Genomic DNA, 21,485 nt, shown 5'->3' with positions numbered 1-21,485 from the left:
CAGTGCCAGGTGGTCCAGGGGTTACATCAAGCTGAGGGCTTCCTGGCAATGTTGTAGTGAACCCATGGGCATGTCAGCATGTTCCTTCATTTCATAGTTGTGCACTGCAGCAGAGAAGTAGGGGACATAATGGAGATCATATATGTGCAAGTGAATTAAAAAAAAAATCTTTATTAATATTTTAGGCAGATGCTAAAATTATTATTGCTTCATTGTGTTTAAATTATTTGGTTGAAATTAAAAAAAAAGGTTAATAATGAAATGATTGCAACTATTTCTGCGTGTCTGAGCTGACAGAAGGGCAACTGCAGGGGATCTGTTTGTATTGCCTAGCTGTTGCTTGCAACGGGTCCGCATTGAACGATCATTGCAGTGTGGCTGCAAAAGGTAAACAGCAATGGGCAACCAGTGTGAAGAAAAGCCACTGAACTGGATCCTGCATCATCCAGCTCAATATCTTGCCGTAGATAAAAGTAATTTTCAGAAGACATTTACGTAAGTTACATTGCAGTGGGTCCGTGGTTACTAACTAAGCCAAATAAGGATGGCAGATTTCTATCACGGGGTTTTTATGACAGTTATTCACTTATCAATGCTGTCATTTTATTCTAGATTGTTTAATTAAGTGAATTTAAATTCTTCAGCTGCTATGGTGGGATTTGAACACGTAACACCGGATTCCTCATTTGAGCCTATGCTTACTAAATCTGCAACTTAATCACCACCCGCATGTTCCACAATCTTTAGGAATGTTATGGTCTGACATTGTTTAAATGAGCTGTGTTGCTTGCTATATGCTAATGGAAGTAGGATCAGAATTCAGAATTTGGATGGAAACAAAGTGCTGGAGCAACTCAGTGGGTCAGGCAGCACCTCTGGAGTAATGGAACAGATGGCAGCAGAGATTGGTGATGAAATTCACCACCTTCACTGTGGATCAGCACAGTGGGCAGTGGTAGAGTTGCTGCCTAATGCCCCTGTCCCACTTAGGAAACCTGAATGGAAACCTCTGGAGACTTTGCGCCCCACCCAAGGTTTCCATGTGTGTTCCCGGAGGTTGCAGGTGGTTGCCGGAGGTTGTAGGTAGTGGAAGCAGGTAGGGAGACTGATAAAAAACCTCCGGGAACCGCACGGAAACCTTGGGTGGGGCGCAAAGTCTCCAGAGGTTTCCGTTCGGGTTTCCTAAGTGGGACGGGCATTACAGCACCAGGGCCCAGGTTCGATCCTGGCTATGGATGCGATCCTGGCTATGGATATGGAGTTTGGACCACACGCTTTTTACGGGTGCTTCTATTTCCTCCCACACTCCAAAGATGTAGAGGTGTGTAATTTAATTGGCTTTAGTAAATTGTCCCCAGTGTGCAGGATAGTGCTAATGTTCAGAGTGATCGCTGGTCGGTGAGGACTCGGTGGGTCGAAGGACCTGTTCTTTCACGCTGTGTCTCTTAAGTCTAAAGACACTGTGCTAGCAGAGGCTTTGGTGAATTGTGAGGTGTATTTAAAGGACCTTGTATAGAGAATACTAGCTGGATGATTAGAGGATCTGCTGAACTTTACTTAAAGTGCAATATCTCCAGTGAATCCAAAGATCTCCTTGCCCGTCACCGCTCAAAGTGGGGGGGGGGGGGTGAGCATTTGGGATGATATCGAGATGCTTGATGCCAAGCATCTGCAGCAAACAAGATGAGTACAATACTTTGCTAACTACCGTTCCACCTCTCTGTCGTCTCTTCCTTTGCATGTGGTCTCATTAACCACCTCGGAATCCACATATCCAAAAAAGAAAGTTGTAATCTTCCGTTTTGAGAAAGTGCCTAAGATTCAGTGCATTGTTCATTTAGTAGCTGGTGAAAAAAATGTTTTCCACATCCATTCCACACTTTTCCCCACAACTCATTTTTGCCTCACTATTTTGGAACCTGGCTCCTTTTGAAAGTTATTATTAAAGGAATGGAGAGGATCCTTTATAGCACAACCGATTGTGTTTAAGCTTTTTCTACCTGGGTAAATGGGTGGCTTCTTTATAAGGCAGAGAAAAAGCCCATCTTGCATTGGAAGCATTGAACATGTGATTAATCAAATGTGTCAACGATAGACACAAAATGCTGGAGTAATTTAGAGGGACAGGCAGCATCTCTGGAGAGAAGGAATGGATGACATTTCGCTTCTTCTGATTCTGAAGAAGGGTCTCGACTTGAAACATCAACCATTCCTTCTCTCCAGAGATGCTGCCTGCTCCGCTGTTACTCCACCTTTTTGTGTCTAAATTCAGTGTAAACCAGCAGATCCTTAGATTAGATTAGATTAGACTTTATTAATCCCTTTATTCAGGGGAAATTCAAATGTCCTTGCAGCACACTAATAAAAATACAACATAGTATTCATGAAGAAATTCAACACCAAAACATAAAAACATCCTTCCTACATGTTATATGCTTCTAACCTGAAACACAAGTTTTTTTTCTTCAGTTTCACATTTACTTGCGGTTTTATGTTTCTGAGGTCCATAACTAAATCAGAACAAATCTTGGTAGGAACTAATTTTTCAGAACAGGTTTGACAGAATGGATATGTAACCTGCCTCTGTACATCATAGGTGGGCACAAAAAGCTGGCGTAACTCAGCGGGTCAGACAGCATCTTTGGATAAAAGGAAAAGTTGATCTTTCGGGTCAGACATCATCTTCAGACACAGGTGTAAACCAGCAACGGCAGTTCCTTCCTACACATTTTGTCTGTATATCATAGGATCACTTTACTGGCAATCAGTGGATGCCCTGAGCCACAAAGTGTATGTTATTTGGGATCTGTGTGAATCAGTTATGCTACAAGGGTAGAATAATGTTTTTAACACTGTCGGTTAGCCATAGGATAAGTCATTTACTTTCATCTTGTAGCTGTATTTCATTCCGTGCACTGGAGCCTCATTCTTTGCTATAATTGTATTTGAGTTATAACATCATGTCATAAGTGATAGGAGCAGAATTAGGACATTCGGCCCATCAAGTCTACTCCGCCATTCAATCGTGGCTGATCTATCTCTCCCTCCTAACCTTGTTCTCCTGCCTTCACCCCATAACGCCTGACACCTGTTGAAGTTATTTCAATCTTGCTCAGTAAACCATAATTGAAGTCAGTTTTTGTGAAGATGGACACAAAATGCTGGAGTAATTCAGCGGGACAGGCAGCATCTCTGGAGTGAAGGAATGGGTGACGTTTCGGGTCGCGAGCCTTCTTCAGACTGATGTCAGGGGAGAGGGAGATACATAGATAAGGAAACATAAGGTGTGAAAATAGGACAAAGGGAATGGAGGTTAAGGAAAACGTAGAATAGATAATTGTTAGCTGGGAGAAGTTGACTACAAAGCAAACAGACAGTACGACTGGTCGGAGAACTGGGAAGGGGGACGGATGGAGGCAGAGGAAAAGCAAGAGTTGAAGTTAGTGAAGTCAATGTTTATACCACTGGGGTGTATGCTGCCCAAGAGAAATATGAGGTGCTGTTCCTCCAATTTGCGCTGGGCCTCACTGACAATGGTGGAGGCCCAGGTCAGTGTGGGAATTAAAGTGTTTAGCAAACGGGAGATCAGGTAGGTTTAGGCTGACTGAGCGGAGGTGTTGAGCGAAACGTTTGTCGAGCCTGCGCTTGGTCTTGCCGATATGTACCTGGAAGAGCGGATACACCTGGAAAGACTGTCGGGGTCCTTGGACGGAGTATAAGGGAAGTATAAGGACATGTGTTGCATCACCTGCGGTTGCAGGAGAAAGTACCTGGGGTTGGGGTGGTTTGGGAGGGAAGGGACGAGTTGACCAAGGAGTTGCGGAGGGAACGGTCTCTGCAGAAAGGGGTGGAGATGGGAAGATGTGCTAGTGGTAGGATCCAGTTAGAGGTGGCGAAAATGTCGGAGGATTACGTGCTGTATGCGAGGCCTGATGGGGTGGAAGGTGACTAGGGGGACTCTGTCGCTGTTACACCTGGGAGAAGCAAGAGCAGAGCTGTGGGATATCGAGGAGACCCTAGTGAGGGCCTCATCTATGATGGAGGAGGGGAACCCCCATTCCCTAAAGAATAAGTACCTCAGAAGTCCTGGTATGGAACACCATCTTGGGCGCAGGTGCGGCATAGATGGAGGAATTGGGAGTAGGGGATAGTCTTTGCAGGAAGCAGGGTGGGAAGGCTTGTAAATGTTCACAATGTTTTTGTGAATGTGGGTATGCAACAAATGCACCATCAGCCTGTGTTCATATGTGCACTTAACAAACACTTGGACAGCTGCAGCGGTTATTAGTTCGTTTCCAAATTAATTTGTTTTGTGCCCCTTCAAACATGGTAAGAGTTATGACTATATAATCCTGTTGATTCCATGTTGCCCTGGAGAATGCTGGAACTGCAAATCCAATCTCCTTTAGAACCTTTTTTTTAAAATGCAAACTTCGAATGCACAGTAGTTGATTTCCCAGACATTTTGAAACTGGTCTTTTAGATTTAGTTTACACTACACTTTTCCTTGTATTGGGAGAGGGTTAATGTTAAAAATGGCCCATAAATATGGCTTATTGAAAGCATTATTAAAATGGCAGAATTAGGCCATTCGACCATCGAGTCGCCACAACTGCGGATGGTTTGACTGCCCCAACCGCAGGAGAGCAAGAGGAAGCAGATTGAACTGTATTGCCTTCCATCACAGTGAGGAATGTGGAATCCACTGTGGTGGATGTTTATGTTAATTTTTATGTGGTTATGTGTCTTGTTGCTTTTCACTAAGTATGGCTGTATGGCAACTCAAATGTCACTGTACCTCAATTGGTACATGTGACAATAAACTGACCTTGAAACCTTGAGTCTGCTCCGCCATTTGATCATGGCTGATCTGTTTTTCCCTCATATCTGTGGATAGAAATGGGGAGGAATTGAGGTGGCGGATAAATTTGACAACCAAGAAGATTGTCGCTGACCTGAGCAATGTATTGAAGGTAGATAAAAATGCTAGAGAAACTCAGCGGGTGAGGCAGCATCTATGGAGCGAAGGAATAGGTGACGTTTTGGGTCGAGACCCTTGAGCAATGTATTGGGTCACTGGTAATGGTGAATGGACCTGTTGCTACTTGAGGTAAGAGCAACATTTTTTTTTGTTGATAATCTCAAGTTTCTGGATGATGAGAAGCAAGCTTAAACAGCATTTGAATAGTCGAGAGGTAACAAAGGCATGCGTGGGGGTATCACATTAGTTGTGCTGAGATAGGTGTCATGATTCCTGAAAAGGTAGATGGTCTTGCTGGTTCATTTCTGGGTAAGACATCAAAATTGCGAATTATTTCCTCTTTGACTGTCAACCCGGGCTGTCTGCATAGTCCCTGCTCTGCTCTTGTTACACCCATGACAGTATGGCTAAGCACAGCTCCAATGCCATCCATAAATTCGCCAAAAGCACCACTGTGGATGGCTGAATCCCCGGTGGCGTGGAGTCAGTGTGCAAGAGAGATAGAGCACCTGGTTGAGTGGTGCCACAATGACCCCTCACTCATCATCGGCAAGGTCAAGGAACTGATCATTGACGTCAGAAATGGGTAGTCGGGAGACTGCACGCTAGTTTTTATTGGTGGTTTGGTGGTGGAGAGAGCAGCTTCATATTCCTTGAGCATTAACATCTTGGGTGACCTGTCCTGTAGTCAGATATAGAAACAATCCCAAAGGTGTGCCAGGTCCTCCACCTTCTTAGAAGTCACAGAGATTTGGTATGTCTCCGAATATGCGGACAAACGTTTACAGATGTACTGTAGAAAGTATCCTGACTGGTTGCATCATTGCCAGTAATGGCAATTCTAATACACAGGAACGTAAGAGGCTGAAAGTGTTGGTCTTAGCCCTAGACATCGTGGAAACAGCCTTAGAAAGGATTCAATGGCCTGGAGTAACTCAGTGGGTCATGGAACATCTTTGAAGAACATGGCTAGGTGAAGTTTCAGGTATGGACCCTCTCCAGGCACCCACCATCAAACCCATCTGAACGAGCTGCTGCCTCAGGAATGTGACATCTATCATCAAGGATCCTCACCAAGTCAAGTCAAGTTTATTTGTCACATACACATACGAGATGTGCAGTGAAATGAAAGTGGCAATGCTCGCGGACTTTTGTGCAAAAGACAAACAACCAAACAACTATAAACACAATCATAACACACATATTCTTATACATAATAAATAATGGAAGGAAAAATGTTCAGTAGAGTTAGTCCCTGGTGAGATAGGCGTTTACAGTCCGAATGGCCTCTGGGAAGAAACTCCTTCTCAACCTCTCCGTTCTCACCGTATGGCAACGGAGGCGTTTGCCTGACCGTAGCAGCTGGAACAGTCCGTTGCAGGGGTGGAAGGGGTCTCTCATGATATTGTTGGCTCTGGAGTTGCACCTCCTGATGTATAGTTCCTGCAGGGGGGCAAGTGAAGTTCCCATAGTGCGTTCGGCCGAACGCACTACTCTCTGCAGAGCCTTCTTGTCCTTGGCAGAGCAATTCCCAAACCAGATGGTAATGTTCCCGGACAAGATGCTTTCCACCGCCGCTGCGTAGAAGCACTGGAGGATCCTCGGAGACACTCTGAATTTCCTCAATTGCCTGAGGTGGTAAAGGCGCTGCATTGCCTTACTCACGAGTGCTGAGGCGTGTGATGCCCATGTCATATCCTCGGAGATGTGGACTCCCAGATATTTAAAACCGTTCACCCTATCCACAGGATCCCCATTTATCCTCAATGGAGTGTACGTCCTCGGATGATGTGCCCTCCTAAAGTCCATGATCAGCTCCTTCGTTTTATTGATGTTCAAGAGGAGGCTGTTATCCTGGCACCAGAGTGCTAGACCAGCCACCTCCTCCCGGTAGGCCTTCTCGTCGTTGTCTGAGATCAGGCCCACCACCACAGTGTCATCAGCAAACTTAATTATTGAGTTGGAGCTGAATCTAGCCACACAGTCATGTGTGTACAGGGAGTACAATAGGGGGCTGAGGACGCAACCCTGGGGCGATCCTGTGCTCGGGGTGAGGGACTTCGATGTATTCCCTCCCATCTTGACTACCTGGGGCCTGGCGGTGAGAAAGTCCAGGACCCAGGCACGCAGGGAGGTGTTGAGCCCCAATTCCATTAGCTTCCCGGCCAGTCTGGTGGGGACTATCGTGTTGAAGGCTGAACTGTAGTCTATGAACAGCATCCTCACGTAGCCCCCCCTTCTGGCTGTCCAGATGGGAGAGAGCGGTGTGCAAGACCTGGGAGACCGCATCGTCCGTGGATCTGTTCGGACGGTATGCGAACTGCAACGGGTCCATGTTCCGAGGGAGGAAGGCGCAGATGTGTTTCTTCACCAGCCTCTCAAAGCATTTCATGACTACCGAGGTAAGGGCCACCGGACGGTAGTCATTCAGACAGGCTGGGGAGGCATTTTTTGGTACCGATACAATGATGAATTTTTTGAAGCAGGCAGGGACCACGGACTTGTCCAGGGAGAGGTTGGATAATGTAGTGAGCACTGGAGCTAGCTACGTAGCACAGGACTTGAGTACTCGCCCCGAGATGCCATCGGGGCCTGCAGCGTTTCTCGTGTTCACCCGTGTCAGAGCCCTCCTCACGTCGTGCTCGGACAGCGAGAATGTGTGCACATTCCTCCCTTCAGCTTCGGTAGCCAGCCCGCTGGCGGTATTGTCGATAGTGTCCTGCTGCTCCATCTGTAACTCCATCTTGTCTCTGTACCTTCTCTTTGCGTCCTTCACCATGCCCTCTTCTCACTGCTTCTGCCAGGCAGAAGATACTGAAGCCTGAAATCCCACACCACACTGTTCATGAACAGCTTCTTTCCAACAACATTCAGGTTCTTGGACCAACACTCTGGACTTTTGTTTTCTAATTATGTTTTTGTACTAATATATCTTTTTGCACAATATTTTAGAAGTTTGTTTGGAACTCATGAGAGGAATAGATTGGGCAGATGCACAGAGTCTCTTGCCCAGAGTAGGAGAATTGAGGAGAGGACATAAGTTCAAGGTGAAGGGAAAAATATTTAATAGGAATCCGAGGGGTAACCGTTTCTCACAGAGGGTGGTGGGTGTATGGAACAAGCTGCCAGAGGAGGTAGGTACACAAAAAAGCTGGAGAAACTCAGCGGGTGCAGCAGCATCTATGGAGCGAAGGAAATAGGCAACGTTTTGGACCAAACTCCTTCTTCAGACTGATAGGGGGTGGCGGGGAGAAGGAAGGAAAAATGAGGAGGAGGAGCCCGAGGGCTGGGGGATGGGAGGAGACAGCCCGAGGGCTAAGGAAGGGGAGGAGACAGCAAGGCTAACAAAATTGGGAGAATTCAATGTTCAAGCCCGCAGGCTGCAGACTCCCCAAGCGGAATATGAGGTGCTGTTCCTCCAATTTCCAGTGTTGCTCGCTCTGGCCATGGAGGAGACCCAGGACAGAGAGGTCGGATTCGGAGTGGGAGGGGGAGTTGCAGTGCTGAGCCACCGGGAGGTCAGGTAGGTTCTTGCGGACTGAGCGGAGGTGTTCGGCGAAGCGATCGCCCAACCTCCGCTTAGTCTCACCGATGTAGATCAGCTGACATCTAGAGCAGCGGATGCAGTAGATGAGGTTGGAGGAGGCTGTGATTTTTGGCCATCTTATTCAGAGTCCCCCTCCGCTCTGCAGGACAAGAGGATTTTTCACATCGATGAAAAATAAGAATTATTAGTGTTTAGAAAATGTTGAGATTCTCTCTCCTGAAGGCCACGCCCCTTCCGGAGGGACTATAAAACCTGGAAGTGTTGAGTGCCTCAGTCAGTCTCTACAAGATGGGGGAGCGAGAGGGTCACGTCTCTCAGTCTGAGCTGTGAATAATACTGAACACATGTCAACTAAACTGAGTGGTTTTACTGACCTGTCAGTGCCCTTAATGTGGTTTGAAAATATAGTTTGAAAATGCGAAAGCTGTGTTGCCTTTGGTTTGGAAATGCTAAAGCTGTGTTGCCTTTGGTTTGGAAATGATAAAGTTGTGTTGCCTTTGGTTTGGAAATGCTAAAGCTGTGTTGCCTAATTAGTTGCATTACCTAATTACAGTTCCCTTGCCTAATTAAAGTTGCCTTGCCTAATTAAAGTTGCCTTGCCTAATTAAAGTTGCCTTGCCTAATTAAAGTTGCCTTGCCTAATTAAAGTTGCCTTGCCTAATTAAAGTTGCCTTGCCTAATTAAAGTTGCCTTGCCTAATTAAAGTTGCATTGCCTAATTAAAGTTGCCTTGCCTAAATAAAGATGCCTAATTAAAGATGCCTAATTAAAGATGCCTTGCTTAATTAAAGTTGCCTTGCCTAATTAAAGTTGCCTTCCTAATTAAAGTTGCCTTGCCTAATTAAAGTTGCCTTGCCTAATTAAATATGCCTTGCCTAATTAAAGATGCCTTGCCTAATTAAAGATGCCTTGCCTAATTAAAGATGCCTTGCCTAATTAAAGATGCCTTGCCTAATTAAAGATGCCTTGCCTAATTAAAGTTGCCTTGCCTAATTAAAGTTGCCTTGCCTAATTAAAGTTGCCTTGCCTAATTAAAGTTGCCTTCCTAATTAAAGTTGCCTTGCCTAATTAAAGTTGCCTTGCCTAATTAAATATGCCTTGCCTAATTAAAGATGCCTAATTAAAGATGCCTAATTAAAGATGCCTAATTAAAGATGCCTAATTAAAGATGCCTAATTAAAGATGCCTAATTAAAGATGCCTAATTAAAGATGCCTAATTAAAGATGCCTAATTAAAGATGCCTTGCCTAATTAAAGATGCCTTGCCTAATTAAAGTTGCCTTGCCTAATTAAAGTTGCCTTGCCTAATTAAAGTTGCCTTCTATATAATTAAAAGTCTAATCTTGACCACTTCCTGTGTGTGCTTTACATCGATTTTAGAAAAAACTACCATGTACGGCTGTGATTTTTGGCCATCTTACTCAGTCCCCCTCCGCTCATCAGGTGCCGAGGAGTTTTCCCATTGATGAAAAATAAAAGAGTTATTAGTGTTTTAAAAATGTTGAGATTCTCTCTCCTGTCACTAACGCCATGAAGGCCACTCCCTTTCTGGTGGGAGGGGGGATGGACTATAAAACCCAGAAGTGTGGGCTTGGCTCAGGCTCTGGAAGATGGAGGAGGGAGAGGTCACGACTCGCTGTCTTTAGTGGCCTTGCACCCTGCTTGGTATGAAACTGTACTTGAATTTAGTGGCCTTATACCCTGCTTGAAGTGGTAAGAAACTGCACTTGAATTTGGTGGCCTTGCACCCTGCTTGAAATGGAATTTCAAGGAATACCGTGAGTCAACTGCCAGCCCACCATCCATGAGTGAGTGAGCTGCCAGCACAACAGGCTTGAGTGACTCAGCCGCCAGCGCAAGAATCCATTCGGCCCACAATGTCCATAGTAGCCCTCTGGAAACCAGTCCCTTCAGCCCACAAAATGCATACTACTCCAGAAAGCCCCCCTCCACTGGCCACCAATATTGGAATTGGTGGAGAGGTGGAATATTGCATTGGGGGACCAGCCCTTCCGTGTGATGCTGGGGCCCAACGGGTCCCACTTCGTCTAGTTAAAATTTTTTATTATTGCACTTGAGTCTGTGTGCCCAGGCTGCTGCAAAGCTAGATTTTTCACCATACCTGCACCTCACTGTACTTGCGCATTCGCCAATTTGACTTGAATTATCGAGTTCTTTCTCAGACTTTTTATCAACAGAGTATAGAATTTATAACTTGGGAATGGAATTATACCAAAATTAATAGCTTGCTTTCACTCTAATTTCTTGGAGGAAACCTTTTGCAAAATGTGAAAATAAAAAACTAAAATGTAAATTCCTGGAAATGCGTATTTCCCGGCAATGAAGACGCACCTGCGTCGAAGACGCACCCCCATTTTGAGTTGCTAAATTTTGAAAAAAAGGCTGGAGGGGCAGAATTTCTCACGCTCAAAAAAAAAAGTTACAATTCAATTTGCCCAAGGCTTACAGATATCCTCCATTCTGAATGACTGAATGGGTGGGAGGGGTGGAGGGTGACGGCAGGTGGGGAAAAATGGGAGCGCTAAGAAACTAGGAAATTCAAACATAAGGATCAATAGTGCCAAAACGGGAGCGGCTGCCGGGACCGGACAGCATCACCGGGCCGGTAGAAGGCGATGAGGTGGCGGCCTGTTCTACTGTCCGGTCCAACCGGCCGCTCGCAGCCACCCGAGCTACTTCCACTGTCCGGCCATAATGCAGTGGCTCTGCGCCCGGAGCGCCGCGGCAACGGTGAGTTAGTTGCTGGCATGATCCCTGACCCCCTCCTTCTCAACGCTCCTGCCTGTGCTGACCACATGCTGTGAACAGAACTCTCCCCCCACCCCAGCAGCACTGTCCTTTTACAGCCGCGTCCCACTTTACAGTCGCTTCCCATCAGCTACCAGCAATGAGGGACAGACTTGGATATCCCTCAGTACAACAACATCGTTCTTGATGTTGCTGTAATGAGGGATAGCCAAGTCTATCTTTCTTGGCTAACAACCTAACCTTTGGACTCCAAGACGCAGGTAAATTTTTGTGTCTTATTTTTGGGTAATAAATAGCGTCTTCATTGCTGGGAAATACGGAACTCAGCAGGTCAGGCCACGTTGATAGGAAGAGAAACAGTTTGCCTTGCAGGTTGAAAACCCTTCATCCAGCCCTAATCCTTGGTCAAAACATGGGCTTTGAAAACATTAACTCTGTTTATCTTTCCACGGATGCAACCTGACCTGAGTATTAACTACGTAAGCATTCTTTTTCATTTAACACACGTTGCAGCCAGTCTGACAACTCACAGGGATTGAAGGAGATGGTGCTGAGGTCGAACTGGGCGTTTACCGTACTTTTGCTCAGACACTTTTGCCAAGGCGCAACCTGTAGACAATGAAGGACCAAGCAACGTTCCTTGGGATTGCTAGTTGTGGGGCAACGAGAAAAATGTTCTTTTTGTTGCCATTTCACAAGTTTAAGAATGGGGTACGTGAATAATCCAGACCAAATGCAAGGAGAAGATGCTTTTTATGGTTTGGGTATACCTTTGGTACATCAGGTTTTCAATTGGTCAGTGTTTTCACCACATTGAGGTGTATTTGTTTCCTCAACTCTCCTGATGATTGAGTTTTAATACTCGTATGACTCGGCTATTAAATGTGGCGCCTTTTTTGTTGCAACTCTTGGCATATCTTATGTATGCAAAACAAAGAATATCACTGACTTGTCACGCGACAATAAAGTATCATTCATTCATTCATGTTCTTTTCCTCTAAGCATAAATGTATAGATATTTTAGTTTTAGAGACAGCATGGAAACTGGTCCTTTGTCTTATCGTGTCCACACCAGTCATTGATCACTCGTTCACACGTTCTATGTTATCCACTTTCTCATCCACTTCCTGCACACCAGGGGCAATTTAGAGGCCAACTCACCTACAAACCTGCACATCTTTTTGGATGCGGGATGAAACCGGAGCACCAGGAGGAAACCCACACGGCCACAGGGAGAACGTGCAAACTCTATGCAGACTTCACCCGTGGTCAGGATCGAAACTAGGTCTCTGGTGCTGTGAGGCAGCTGCTCCATCAGCTGCAGCACTGCACACCCTCCCCCTTCAATATGAGATGTACAATATCAGTGGGCAATATAAGTTCTCAAGAAAGCTAACACCTTGTGTTGTGACCAAAATTAATTGTTTTTCATTTTGTATTTTTAGGCCTCTGTTGGTAGACAGAGTCCTCGCGTGGTGTTATATCGAACACAGAATCTATGTTCCTTAGAAAACAGACTTCAGTCTGGAGGAGGTATAGTAAGCAAACTGTTTGTAAAATGCACGTTCTTTTTATCTTGAATATGTTCTTGTCTGGCAGCTTAGTAAATGAGTTTGCAAGTGCAAGACTTTTTTAAATGAATTATGAACATAAGGCATAGGAGCAGGAGTAGTGGGCCTTTGAGCCTGCACTACTATTCATCAAGAGCATCGCTGAACTTTACCCACTGTCTTTTCCAGCACTATCACCATATCCATTAAATTCCCTGAATATCCCAAAATCATATTGATTCATGTTATGTTTTCATCAATTGATCCAAACAGAGAATTTCAAAGGTTCATCATCCTGTAAGTGAAGACATTTTTCCGATCAATCCTGGGACCATTCTCGTAAACCTCCTCCAACGCTAGCACATCCTCTTTCAGATATAGGGCCCAAAATTGCTCCAAATGCGGTCTTATAAAGCGTCAGCATTACTTGCCTGATTTTGTATTCTAACCCTCTCAAAATTGCATTTGCCTTCCTTGCTACTGATTCTCCTTACAAATTAACTTTTTGGGAATTCTGCACCAAGTCCATTTGCACCTCTGATTTCTGAATTCTCACCCCATTTAGAAAATAGTCTACTCCTTTATTCCTGCTCCCAAAATGCATGACTCCACGCTTTGCTACGCTGTATTGCATCTGCCACTTCTCAGCCGGCCTATATTTTCCAGTCTTCTACCTCGCTCCCTTCTTGAACAGCGGAGTAATGTTTGCAATTTTCCAACTGTCTGCGACCATCCATGATTGGTGAGATCACATCTAATACCTCCACTGTCTCTAAAGCCACCTCTTTCGAACACCTGCGGTCCAGGTGACTTATCCACCTTCAGACATTTCACTTTCCCTTTAGTGATCGTCACTCCACTAACTTCCACCGCCTGACACTCTTGAGTTTCTGGCACATTGCTAGTGTATTCCACGGTGAAGACTGATGAAGAGAACATATTCAATTCATATGCCCTTTCTTTAATCCCCATAATCTATTCTCCAGCATAATTTTCCAACGGTCCAACGTCCACTCTTGCGTATTTCTTACTTTTTATACATCTGAATAAACTTTTGTTATCCTCTTTTCTATCGTTGGCCAGCTTACTTTCGTGTTTCGTCTTTTCTCTCTGTATGCCTTTTTAATTACCTTCTGTTGCTCTTTTAAAATCTTCCCAATCCTCCAGCTTCCCACTAATCTTTGCAATGTTATATACCTACTCTTTTAGTTTTATGCGGATTATCTTTAAATAGTTAGTCTATAATGTGTTTCTTTCGATCTGCTGCCCTGAATGGTATAGCCTTATACGAACACCTCTGAAAAACAAATTTGTGTGTGTTCAAACACAAAGTCTCTGTAATAAGAGAGTTTTTAGTACAAATAGAATTACATCTCCAACAATGCTTTTGCAGTTAATCATTCTTAGAGGGTCCGAGGTGTTGGGTGTTTTCTTTTAAAGTTGAAAATAAATTAACTGTTTTGAAAATTAGTGTTTTATAGCAATTAGTTTTGATGTTTTGAATCACAGTGCCCTCCATAATGTTTGGGACAAAGACCCATCATTTATTTATTTGCCTTTGTACTCCACAATTTGAGATTTGTAATAGAAAAATTCAGATGTTGTTAAAGTCAGATTTTAATAAAGGCCATTTTTAATACATTTTGTTTTCACCATGTTGAAATTACAGCAGTGTTTATACATAGTCCCCCCATTTCAGGTCACCATAATGTTTGGGGCACAGCAATGTCGTGTATAGGAAAGTAGTCATGTTTAGTATTTTGTTGCATGTCCTTTGCCTGCAATGACTGCTTGAAGTCTGCGATTCAGGGACAACACCAGTTGCTGGGTGTCTTCTCTGGTGATGCTCTGCCAGGCCTGTATTGCAGCAATCTTTAGCTTATGCTTGTTTTGGGGTCTAGTCCCCTTCTGTTTTCAGATGTTGTTAAAGTCAGATTTTAATAAAGGCCATTTTTATACATTTTGTTTTCACCATGTTGAAATTACAGCAGTGTTTATACATAGTCCCCCCAGTTCAGGGCACCATAATGGTTCGGGTGGTTTTACAACAACACGGGTGGTTTTAAACTGAATAAGGGGGGTGGGGTGTCAAATGGGATAGTCGAGGATGGAGTTAAAGGGAAAGGGTTTCTTAAATGTGTGAGCGAAGAGACAGAGGGGTGTAACATGAGGGTAGAAGCAATAGGTAGCAAGGTGAAAAGTAAAAGTGGCAGGCAGACAAATCCAGGGCAAAAATCAAAAAGGGCCACTTTTCAACATAATTGTATAAGGGGTAAGAGTGTTGTAAAAACAAACCTGAAGGTTTTGTGTCTCAATGCAAGGAGCATTCATAATAAGGTGGATGAGTTGAATGTGCAGATAGCTATTAATGACTATGATATAATTGGGATCATGGAGACATGGCTCCAGGGTGACCAAGGCTGGGAGCTGAACATCCAGGGATATTCAATATTCAGGAGGGATAGACAGAAAGGAAAAGGAGGTGGGGTAGCGTTGCTGGTTAGAGTGGAGATTAACGCAATAGAAAGGAAGGACATTAGCTTGGAGGATGTGGAATCAATATGGGTAGAGCTGCGAAACACTAAGGGGCAGAAAACGCTAGTGGGAGTTGTGTACAGGCCACCTAACAGTAGTAGTGGAGTTGGGGATGGCATCAAACATGAAATTAGAAATACGTGCAACAACGGTAAAACAGTTTTAATGGGTGACTTCAATCTACATATAGATTGGGTGAATCAAATTGGCAGTGGTGCTGAGGAAGAGGATTTCTTAGAATGTATGCGGGATAGTTTTCTAAACCAACATGTAGAGGAACCAACGAGAGAGCAGGCTATTCTAGACTGGGTATTGAGTAATGAGAAAGGGTTAGTTAGCAGTCTTGTTGTGCGTGGCCCCTTGGGCAAGAGTGACCATAATATGGTTGAGTTCTTCATTAGGATGGAGAGTGACATTATTAATTCAGAAACAGGGGTCCTAAAGAAAAGTAACTTTGAGGGTATGAGATGTGAATTGGCCAAGATAGACTGGCAATTGATTCTTAAAGGGTTGACGGTGGATATGCAATGGAAGGCATTTAAAGACTGCATGGATGAACTACAACAATTGTTCATCCCAGTTTGGCAAAATAATAAATCAGGGAAGGTAGTGCATCCGTGGATAACAAGGGAAATCAGGGATAGTATCAAAACAAAAGATGAAGCATACAAATTAGCTAGAAAAAGCAGCCTACCAGAGGACTGGGAGAAATTCAGTCCAGCAGAGGAGGACAAAGGGCTTAATTAGGAAAGGGAAAATAGATTATGAAGGAAAACTGGCAGGGAACATAAAAACTGACTGCAAAAGTTTTTATAGATATGTGAAGAGAAAAAGATTAGTTAAAACAAATGTAGGTCCCTTGCAGTCAGAAACAGGTGAATTGATCATGGGGAACAAGGACATGGCAGACCAATTGAATAACTACTTTGGTTCTGTCTTCACTAAGGAAGACATAAATAATCTGCCAGCAATAGCAGGGGTCAAATGAGATGGAGGAACTGAGTGAAATCCAGGTTAGCCGGGAAGTGGTGTTAGGTAAATTGAATGGATTAAAGGCCGATAAATCCCCAGGGCCAGATAGGCTGCATCCCAGAGTACTTAAGGAAGAAGCCCCAGAAATAGTGGATGCATTAGTGATAATTTTTCAAAACTCTTTAGATTCTGGAATAGTTCCTGAGGATTGGAGGGTAGCTAATGTAACCCCACTTTTTAAAAAGGGAGGGAGAGAGAAAACGGGGAATTACAGACCAGCTAGTCTAACATCTGTAGTGGGGAAACTGCTCGAATCAGTTATTAAAGATGGGATAGCAGCACATTTGGAAAGTGGTGAAATCATTGGACAAAGTCAGCATGGATTTATGAAAGGTAAATCATGTCTGACGAATCTTATAGAATTTTTCGAGGATAATAATAATAATAATGGATGGGATTTATATAGCGCCTTTCTAATACTCAAGGCGCTTTACATCGCATTATTCATTCACTCCTCAGTCACACTCGGTGGTGGTAAGCTACTTCTGTAGCCACAGCTGCCCTGGGGCAGACTGACGGAAGCGTGGCTGCCATTCTGCGCCTACGGCCCCTCCGACCACCACCAATCACTCACACACATTCACACACATTCACACACAGGCAAAAGGTGGGTGAAGTGTCTTGCCCAAGGACACAACGAGGATGTAACTAGTAGAGTGGATAAGGGAGAACCAGTGGGTGTGTTATATCTGGACTTTCAGAAGGCTTTCGGCAAGGTCCCACATAAGAGATTAGTATACAAACTTAAAGCACACGGTATTAGGGGTTCAGTATTGATGTGGATAGAGAACTGGCTGGCAGACAGGAAGCAAAGAGTAGGAGTAAACGGGTCCTTTTCACAATGGCAGGCAGTGACTAGTGGGGTACCGCAAGGCTCAGTGCTGGGACCCCAGCTATTTACAATATATACTAGACCAAGTGCAGACCCGGTGGGTCTGTTCCCCCAATGTGCGGTTTTGGGGAGGGAGGCGGCATGCAGCGTCACACACACTAACTATCTCCCCCCCCCCCCCCCCCCCCCCGCACTCACGCTAATTACCCCCCTTGATATTATATTAATATTATTAATTTGCTCCTTTTACCCCATAACCACCCTATCTACTGACGTATAGCCCCCAACTTGCAATCACATCTAGAGAGGGGGGGGGGGGGGGGGGGTAGAGAGTGAGGGCAGTGAGAGAAGGGGCAGAGACACAGAGAGAGGGGCAAGAGGGAGAGAGGGGGGTGGCGAGGAGGAGAAGAGGGAGGGTGGGTGAGAGGGGAAATGTGGGGGTGGAGGGGAGGAGAGAGAGAGGGTGAGAGTGGGGGGGAGAGGGGAGAGGTGGGGAGCAGGGAGGGAAGGGGGTAAGGGTGTGGGGAGGGGGGTTTAGGGGAGGGACGGTAGGGGAGGGGATGGAGGGGAGGGGTTTTAGGGGAGGGACGGTAGGGGAGGGGAGGAGTGGGAGAAAAAGAGAGGGGGGGAGAGGAGAGGGGGGGGAGAGGAGAGGAGGGAGGGGGAGGAGGAGGGAGGGGGGGGAGAGGAGAGGAGGGGGGGAGGAGAGGAGGGGGGGAGGAGGAGGAAGGGGAGGAAGGGGAGAGGGAGGAGGAGAGGAGAGGAGGGGGGGGGGGAGGAGGGGGAGGGGGGGGGGGGAGAGAGTGCCTTTTTATTTCAACCCAAACCCCCCAAACAACCATTTGCAGGCAGTGCTTTTTTACTTTAACCATATTTTCATTTTCAAACCACATTAAGGGTACTTACTCACAGTTGTGTGGACATGTGTTCAGTGTTATTCACAGCTCAGAGAAACGTGACCCTCTACCTTCCTCCAGCTTGCAGACTAATTGAGGCACACCACTTCCTGGTTTTATAGTCCATCCTCCCCTGCCGCCAGCGGGGGCAGCAGAGAGAATGGGGAATTTTGTACAATCATTAATATCTCTGTCATTTTTCATCGACTGGAAAAATCCTCGGCACACATGCGGCGGAGGGGGGCTCTGAGCGAGATGGCCAAAAATGACGGCCGTAGGTGACGGCGTTCTCTCGGAAATCGCAGCACAGATCGCCAAAACCGGTCAAGAACAGACTTTTAGTAATATAGATTAATGATTTGGACGAGGGAATTGAATGCAACATCTCCAAGTGTGCGGATGACACGAAGCTGGGGGGCAGTGTTAGCTGTGAGGAGGCTGCAAGGTGACTTGGATAGGCTGGGTGAGTGGGCAAATGCATGGCAGATGCAGTATAATGTGGATAAATGTGAAGTTATCCACTTTGGTGGCAAAAACAGGAAAGTAGACTATTATCTGAATGGTGGCCGATTAGGAAAAGGGGAGATGCAACGAGACCTGGGTGTCATGGTACACCAGTCATTAAAAGTAGGCATGCAGGTGCAGCAGGCAGTGAAGAAAGCGAATGGTATGTTAGCATTCATAGCAAAAGGATTTGAGTATAGGAGCAGAGAGATTCTACTGCAGTTGTACAGGGTCTTGGTGAGACCACACCTGGAGTGTTGCGTACAGTTTTGGTCTCCTAATCTGAGGAAAGACATTCTTGCCATAGAGGGAGTACAAAGAAGGTTCACCAGACTGATTCCTGGGATGTCAGGACTTTCATATGAAGAAAGACTGGATAGACTCGGCTTGTACTCGCTAGAATTTAGAAGATTGAGGGGGGATCTTATAGAAACTTACAAAATTCTTAAGGGGTTGGACAGGCTAGATGCAGGAAGATTGTTCCCGATGTTGGGGAACTCCAGAACAAGGGGTCACAGTTTAAGGATAAAGGGGAAATCTTTTAGGACCGAGATGAGGAAAACCTTTTTCACATAGAGAGAGGTGAATCTCTGGAATTCTCTGCCACAGGAGGTAGTTGAGGCCAGTACATTGGCTATATTTAAGAGGGAGTTAGATGTGGCCCTTGTGGCTAAAGGGATCAGGGGGTATGGAGAGAAGGCAGGTACAGGATACTGAGTTGGATGATCAGCCATGATCATATTGAATGGCGGTGCAAGCTCGAAGGGCTGAATGGCCTACTCCTGCACTTAATTTCTATGTTTCTATGTTTTCTCTTCAGCATATAAAAGGCACGCTCAATTGGGTTCAGATCGGTTGATTAACTTGGCTACTCAAGAATTGACCATTTTTTTACCTTTGAAAAACACCTTTGTTGCTTTAGTAGTATGTTTGGGATCATTGTCTTGCTGTAGAATGAACCGCTGGCCAATGAGTTTTGAGGCATTTATAAACAGCAATAAAAATTTCCAACGGTGATGGAAAGACGGGGGGGTGGGGGGGGAAGACTAGGTGCAGCGAGCTCTCTTATACCTGCATTAAGGAGGCAATTAAACACACCTGAGCAATTACAAACACCTGTGAAGCCACGTGTCCCAAACATGATGGTGCCCTGAAATGGGGGGGACTATGTCTAAACACAGCTGTAATTTCTACATGGTGAAACCAAAATGTCTAAAAATGGCCTTTAATAAAATCTGACAATGTGCACTTTAACCACATGTGATTTTTTTTCTATTACAAATCTCAAATTGTGGAGTACAGTGGCAAATAAATAAATGACGGGTCTACGTCCAAACATTATGAAGGGCACTGTATCTGCTTCAGACTGGAAGAAAATATGTAATAATTGAATGTTGTGTTTTTGGTCCTTTAGCCGGCTCAATGGGCTCAGCAGATCACAGATTCAACTTAGCCGATATCCTGTCTCACAATTACACTCCTCGGGAAGAAGAAGAGACGCCGGAGGCCGATAAATCGTTTGAAGATCTGGAAAGGGTAATTTTTTTTTTTAATTCTCAACGAGATGTCACTGGTTGAAACCTAATGAGTGATTTGATCAGCAAGTGGATCAGAGTGAATACCATATCTCTCGTAGGCGGACACAAAATGCTGGAGTAACTCAGCGGGACAGGTAGCATGTGTCTCAAATATCTTTTCATCTTTCCGTCCACATTTCTGGCACTATCCCACCCTGAATGCAGCATCAAAATGTAGATGAGCAAGATAGCTCAACTACAGAATTCTTTGAATTGAATTGAATTTGAATTGTTTGTGTTGAACTCTGTAATATGTTGTGTCCATTTTTATTCTTTTTTTTTATTTTTTAAACCTTTTTCTATGGTTTGCAATGGAACTTATTATTATTTAAATTATGTAAAACGCTTTGGGGTCAATGCAAATTGGCTTAAAATGCGCTATATAAATAAAGTCCATTTTTATTCTTTTTTTTTATTTTTTAAACCTTTTTCTATGGTTTGCAATGGAACTTATTATTATTTAAATTATGTAAAACGCTTTGGGGTCAATGCAAATTGGCTTAAAATGCGCTATATAAATAAAGTTTACTTACTTACTTACTTAAAAGCAGTATATTTTTGATAATTGAGCACAGGTAGAATAATTCCCTCTGTTCAGTACTTTAGTTGTTTGGTCTAATTGCTGACAGACAACTATGCTTTAACAAATGTGCGGTGTTAAAAATAAAATCATTTGGTTTTATTAAGCTACATTGAAATACTTGGCACAGAGCAGCAAAAAAATGTTGGAACTTAATTAATTAACAGATAATTTTTAATAAAGTCTAGCTAAGATTTTATAAAAATAATTGTGATGTGATTTAATTTAAACTTGCCATGTGTAATTACATTCCAGTGAAACATCCTTTTATTGCATCGTATTTGTGTTTAAAAGCCTTCGTTCAAAGTGGAAATAAAGAACTAAGATCCATTCATATTTGTTTTAATCTCATGAAGGAAAGTGATGTACCTCTGGAAGAACTTCTAGCACTTTATGGCTATGAAGCATCCGATCCAATCTCTGAACATGAAAGTGAGGGCAGCTCTCCCAGCGAACTTGCTGACAACTTACCGGATATGACCCTGGACAAGGTCAGAACTGTTGAGAGATCAATTCATGTGATAGTCATACAACATGGGCGGCATGGTGGCTTAGCGGTAAAGCTACTGCCTTACAGCGCCAGAGACCCGGGTTCGATTCTGGCTACGGGTACTTGTCTGAATGGAGTTTGTACGCCCTTCCCGTGACCTGCATGGGTTTTCTCGGAGAACTTCCATTTCCTC

General features: G+C 44.5%; 1 protein-coding gene across 2 annotated transcripts in view; it reads left to right on the top strand.

The window, feature by feature from the left end:
* The window catches only part of mier2 (MIER family member 2), an 89,648-nt gene that overhangs the window by 32,615 nt on the left and 35,548 nt on the right, over nt 1–21,485 (top strand). For both annotated transcript variants that reach the window (XM_033046512.1, XM_033046513.1), the window contains exons 2-4: nt 12,742–12,829; nt 20,060–20,181; nt 21,159–21,293. In XM_033046512.1, the coding sequence (XP_032902403.1) occupies nt 12,742–12,829; nt 20,060–20,181; nt 21,159–21,293 (345 nt within the window). The remainder of the gene's footprint in view (nt 1–12,741; nt 12,830–20,059; nt 20,182–21,158; nt 21,294–21,485) is intronic.

Source organism: Amblyraja radiata, chromosome 29, assembly GCF_010909765.2.
Source record: "Amblyraja radiata isolate CabotCenter1 chromosome 29, sAmbRad1.1.pri, whole genome shotgun sequence".
Lineage (NCBI taxonomy): Eukaryota > Metazoa > Chordata > Chondrichthyes > Rajiformes > Rajidae > Amblyraja > Amblyraja radiata.
The sequence above is the reverse complement of the archived record's forward strand: the minus strand, read 5'-3'. Positions and strand labels throughout refer to the sequence as shown.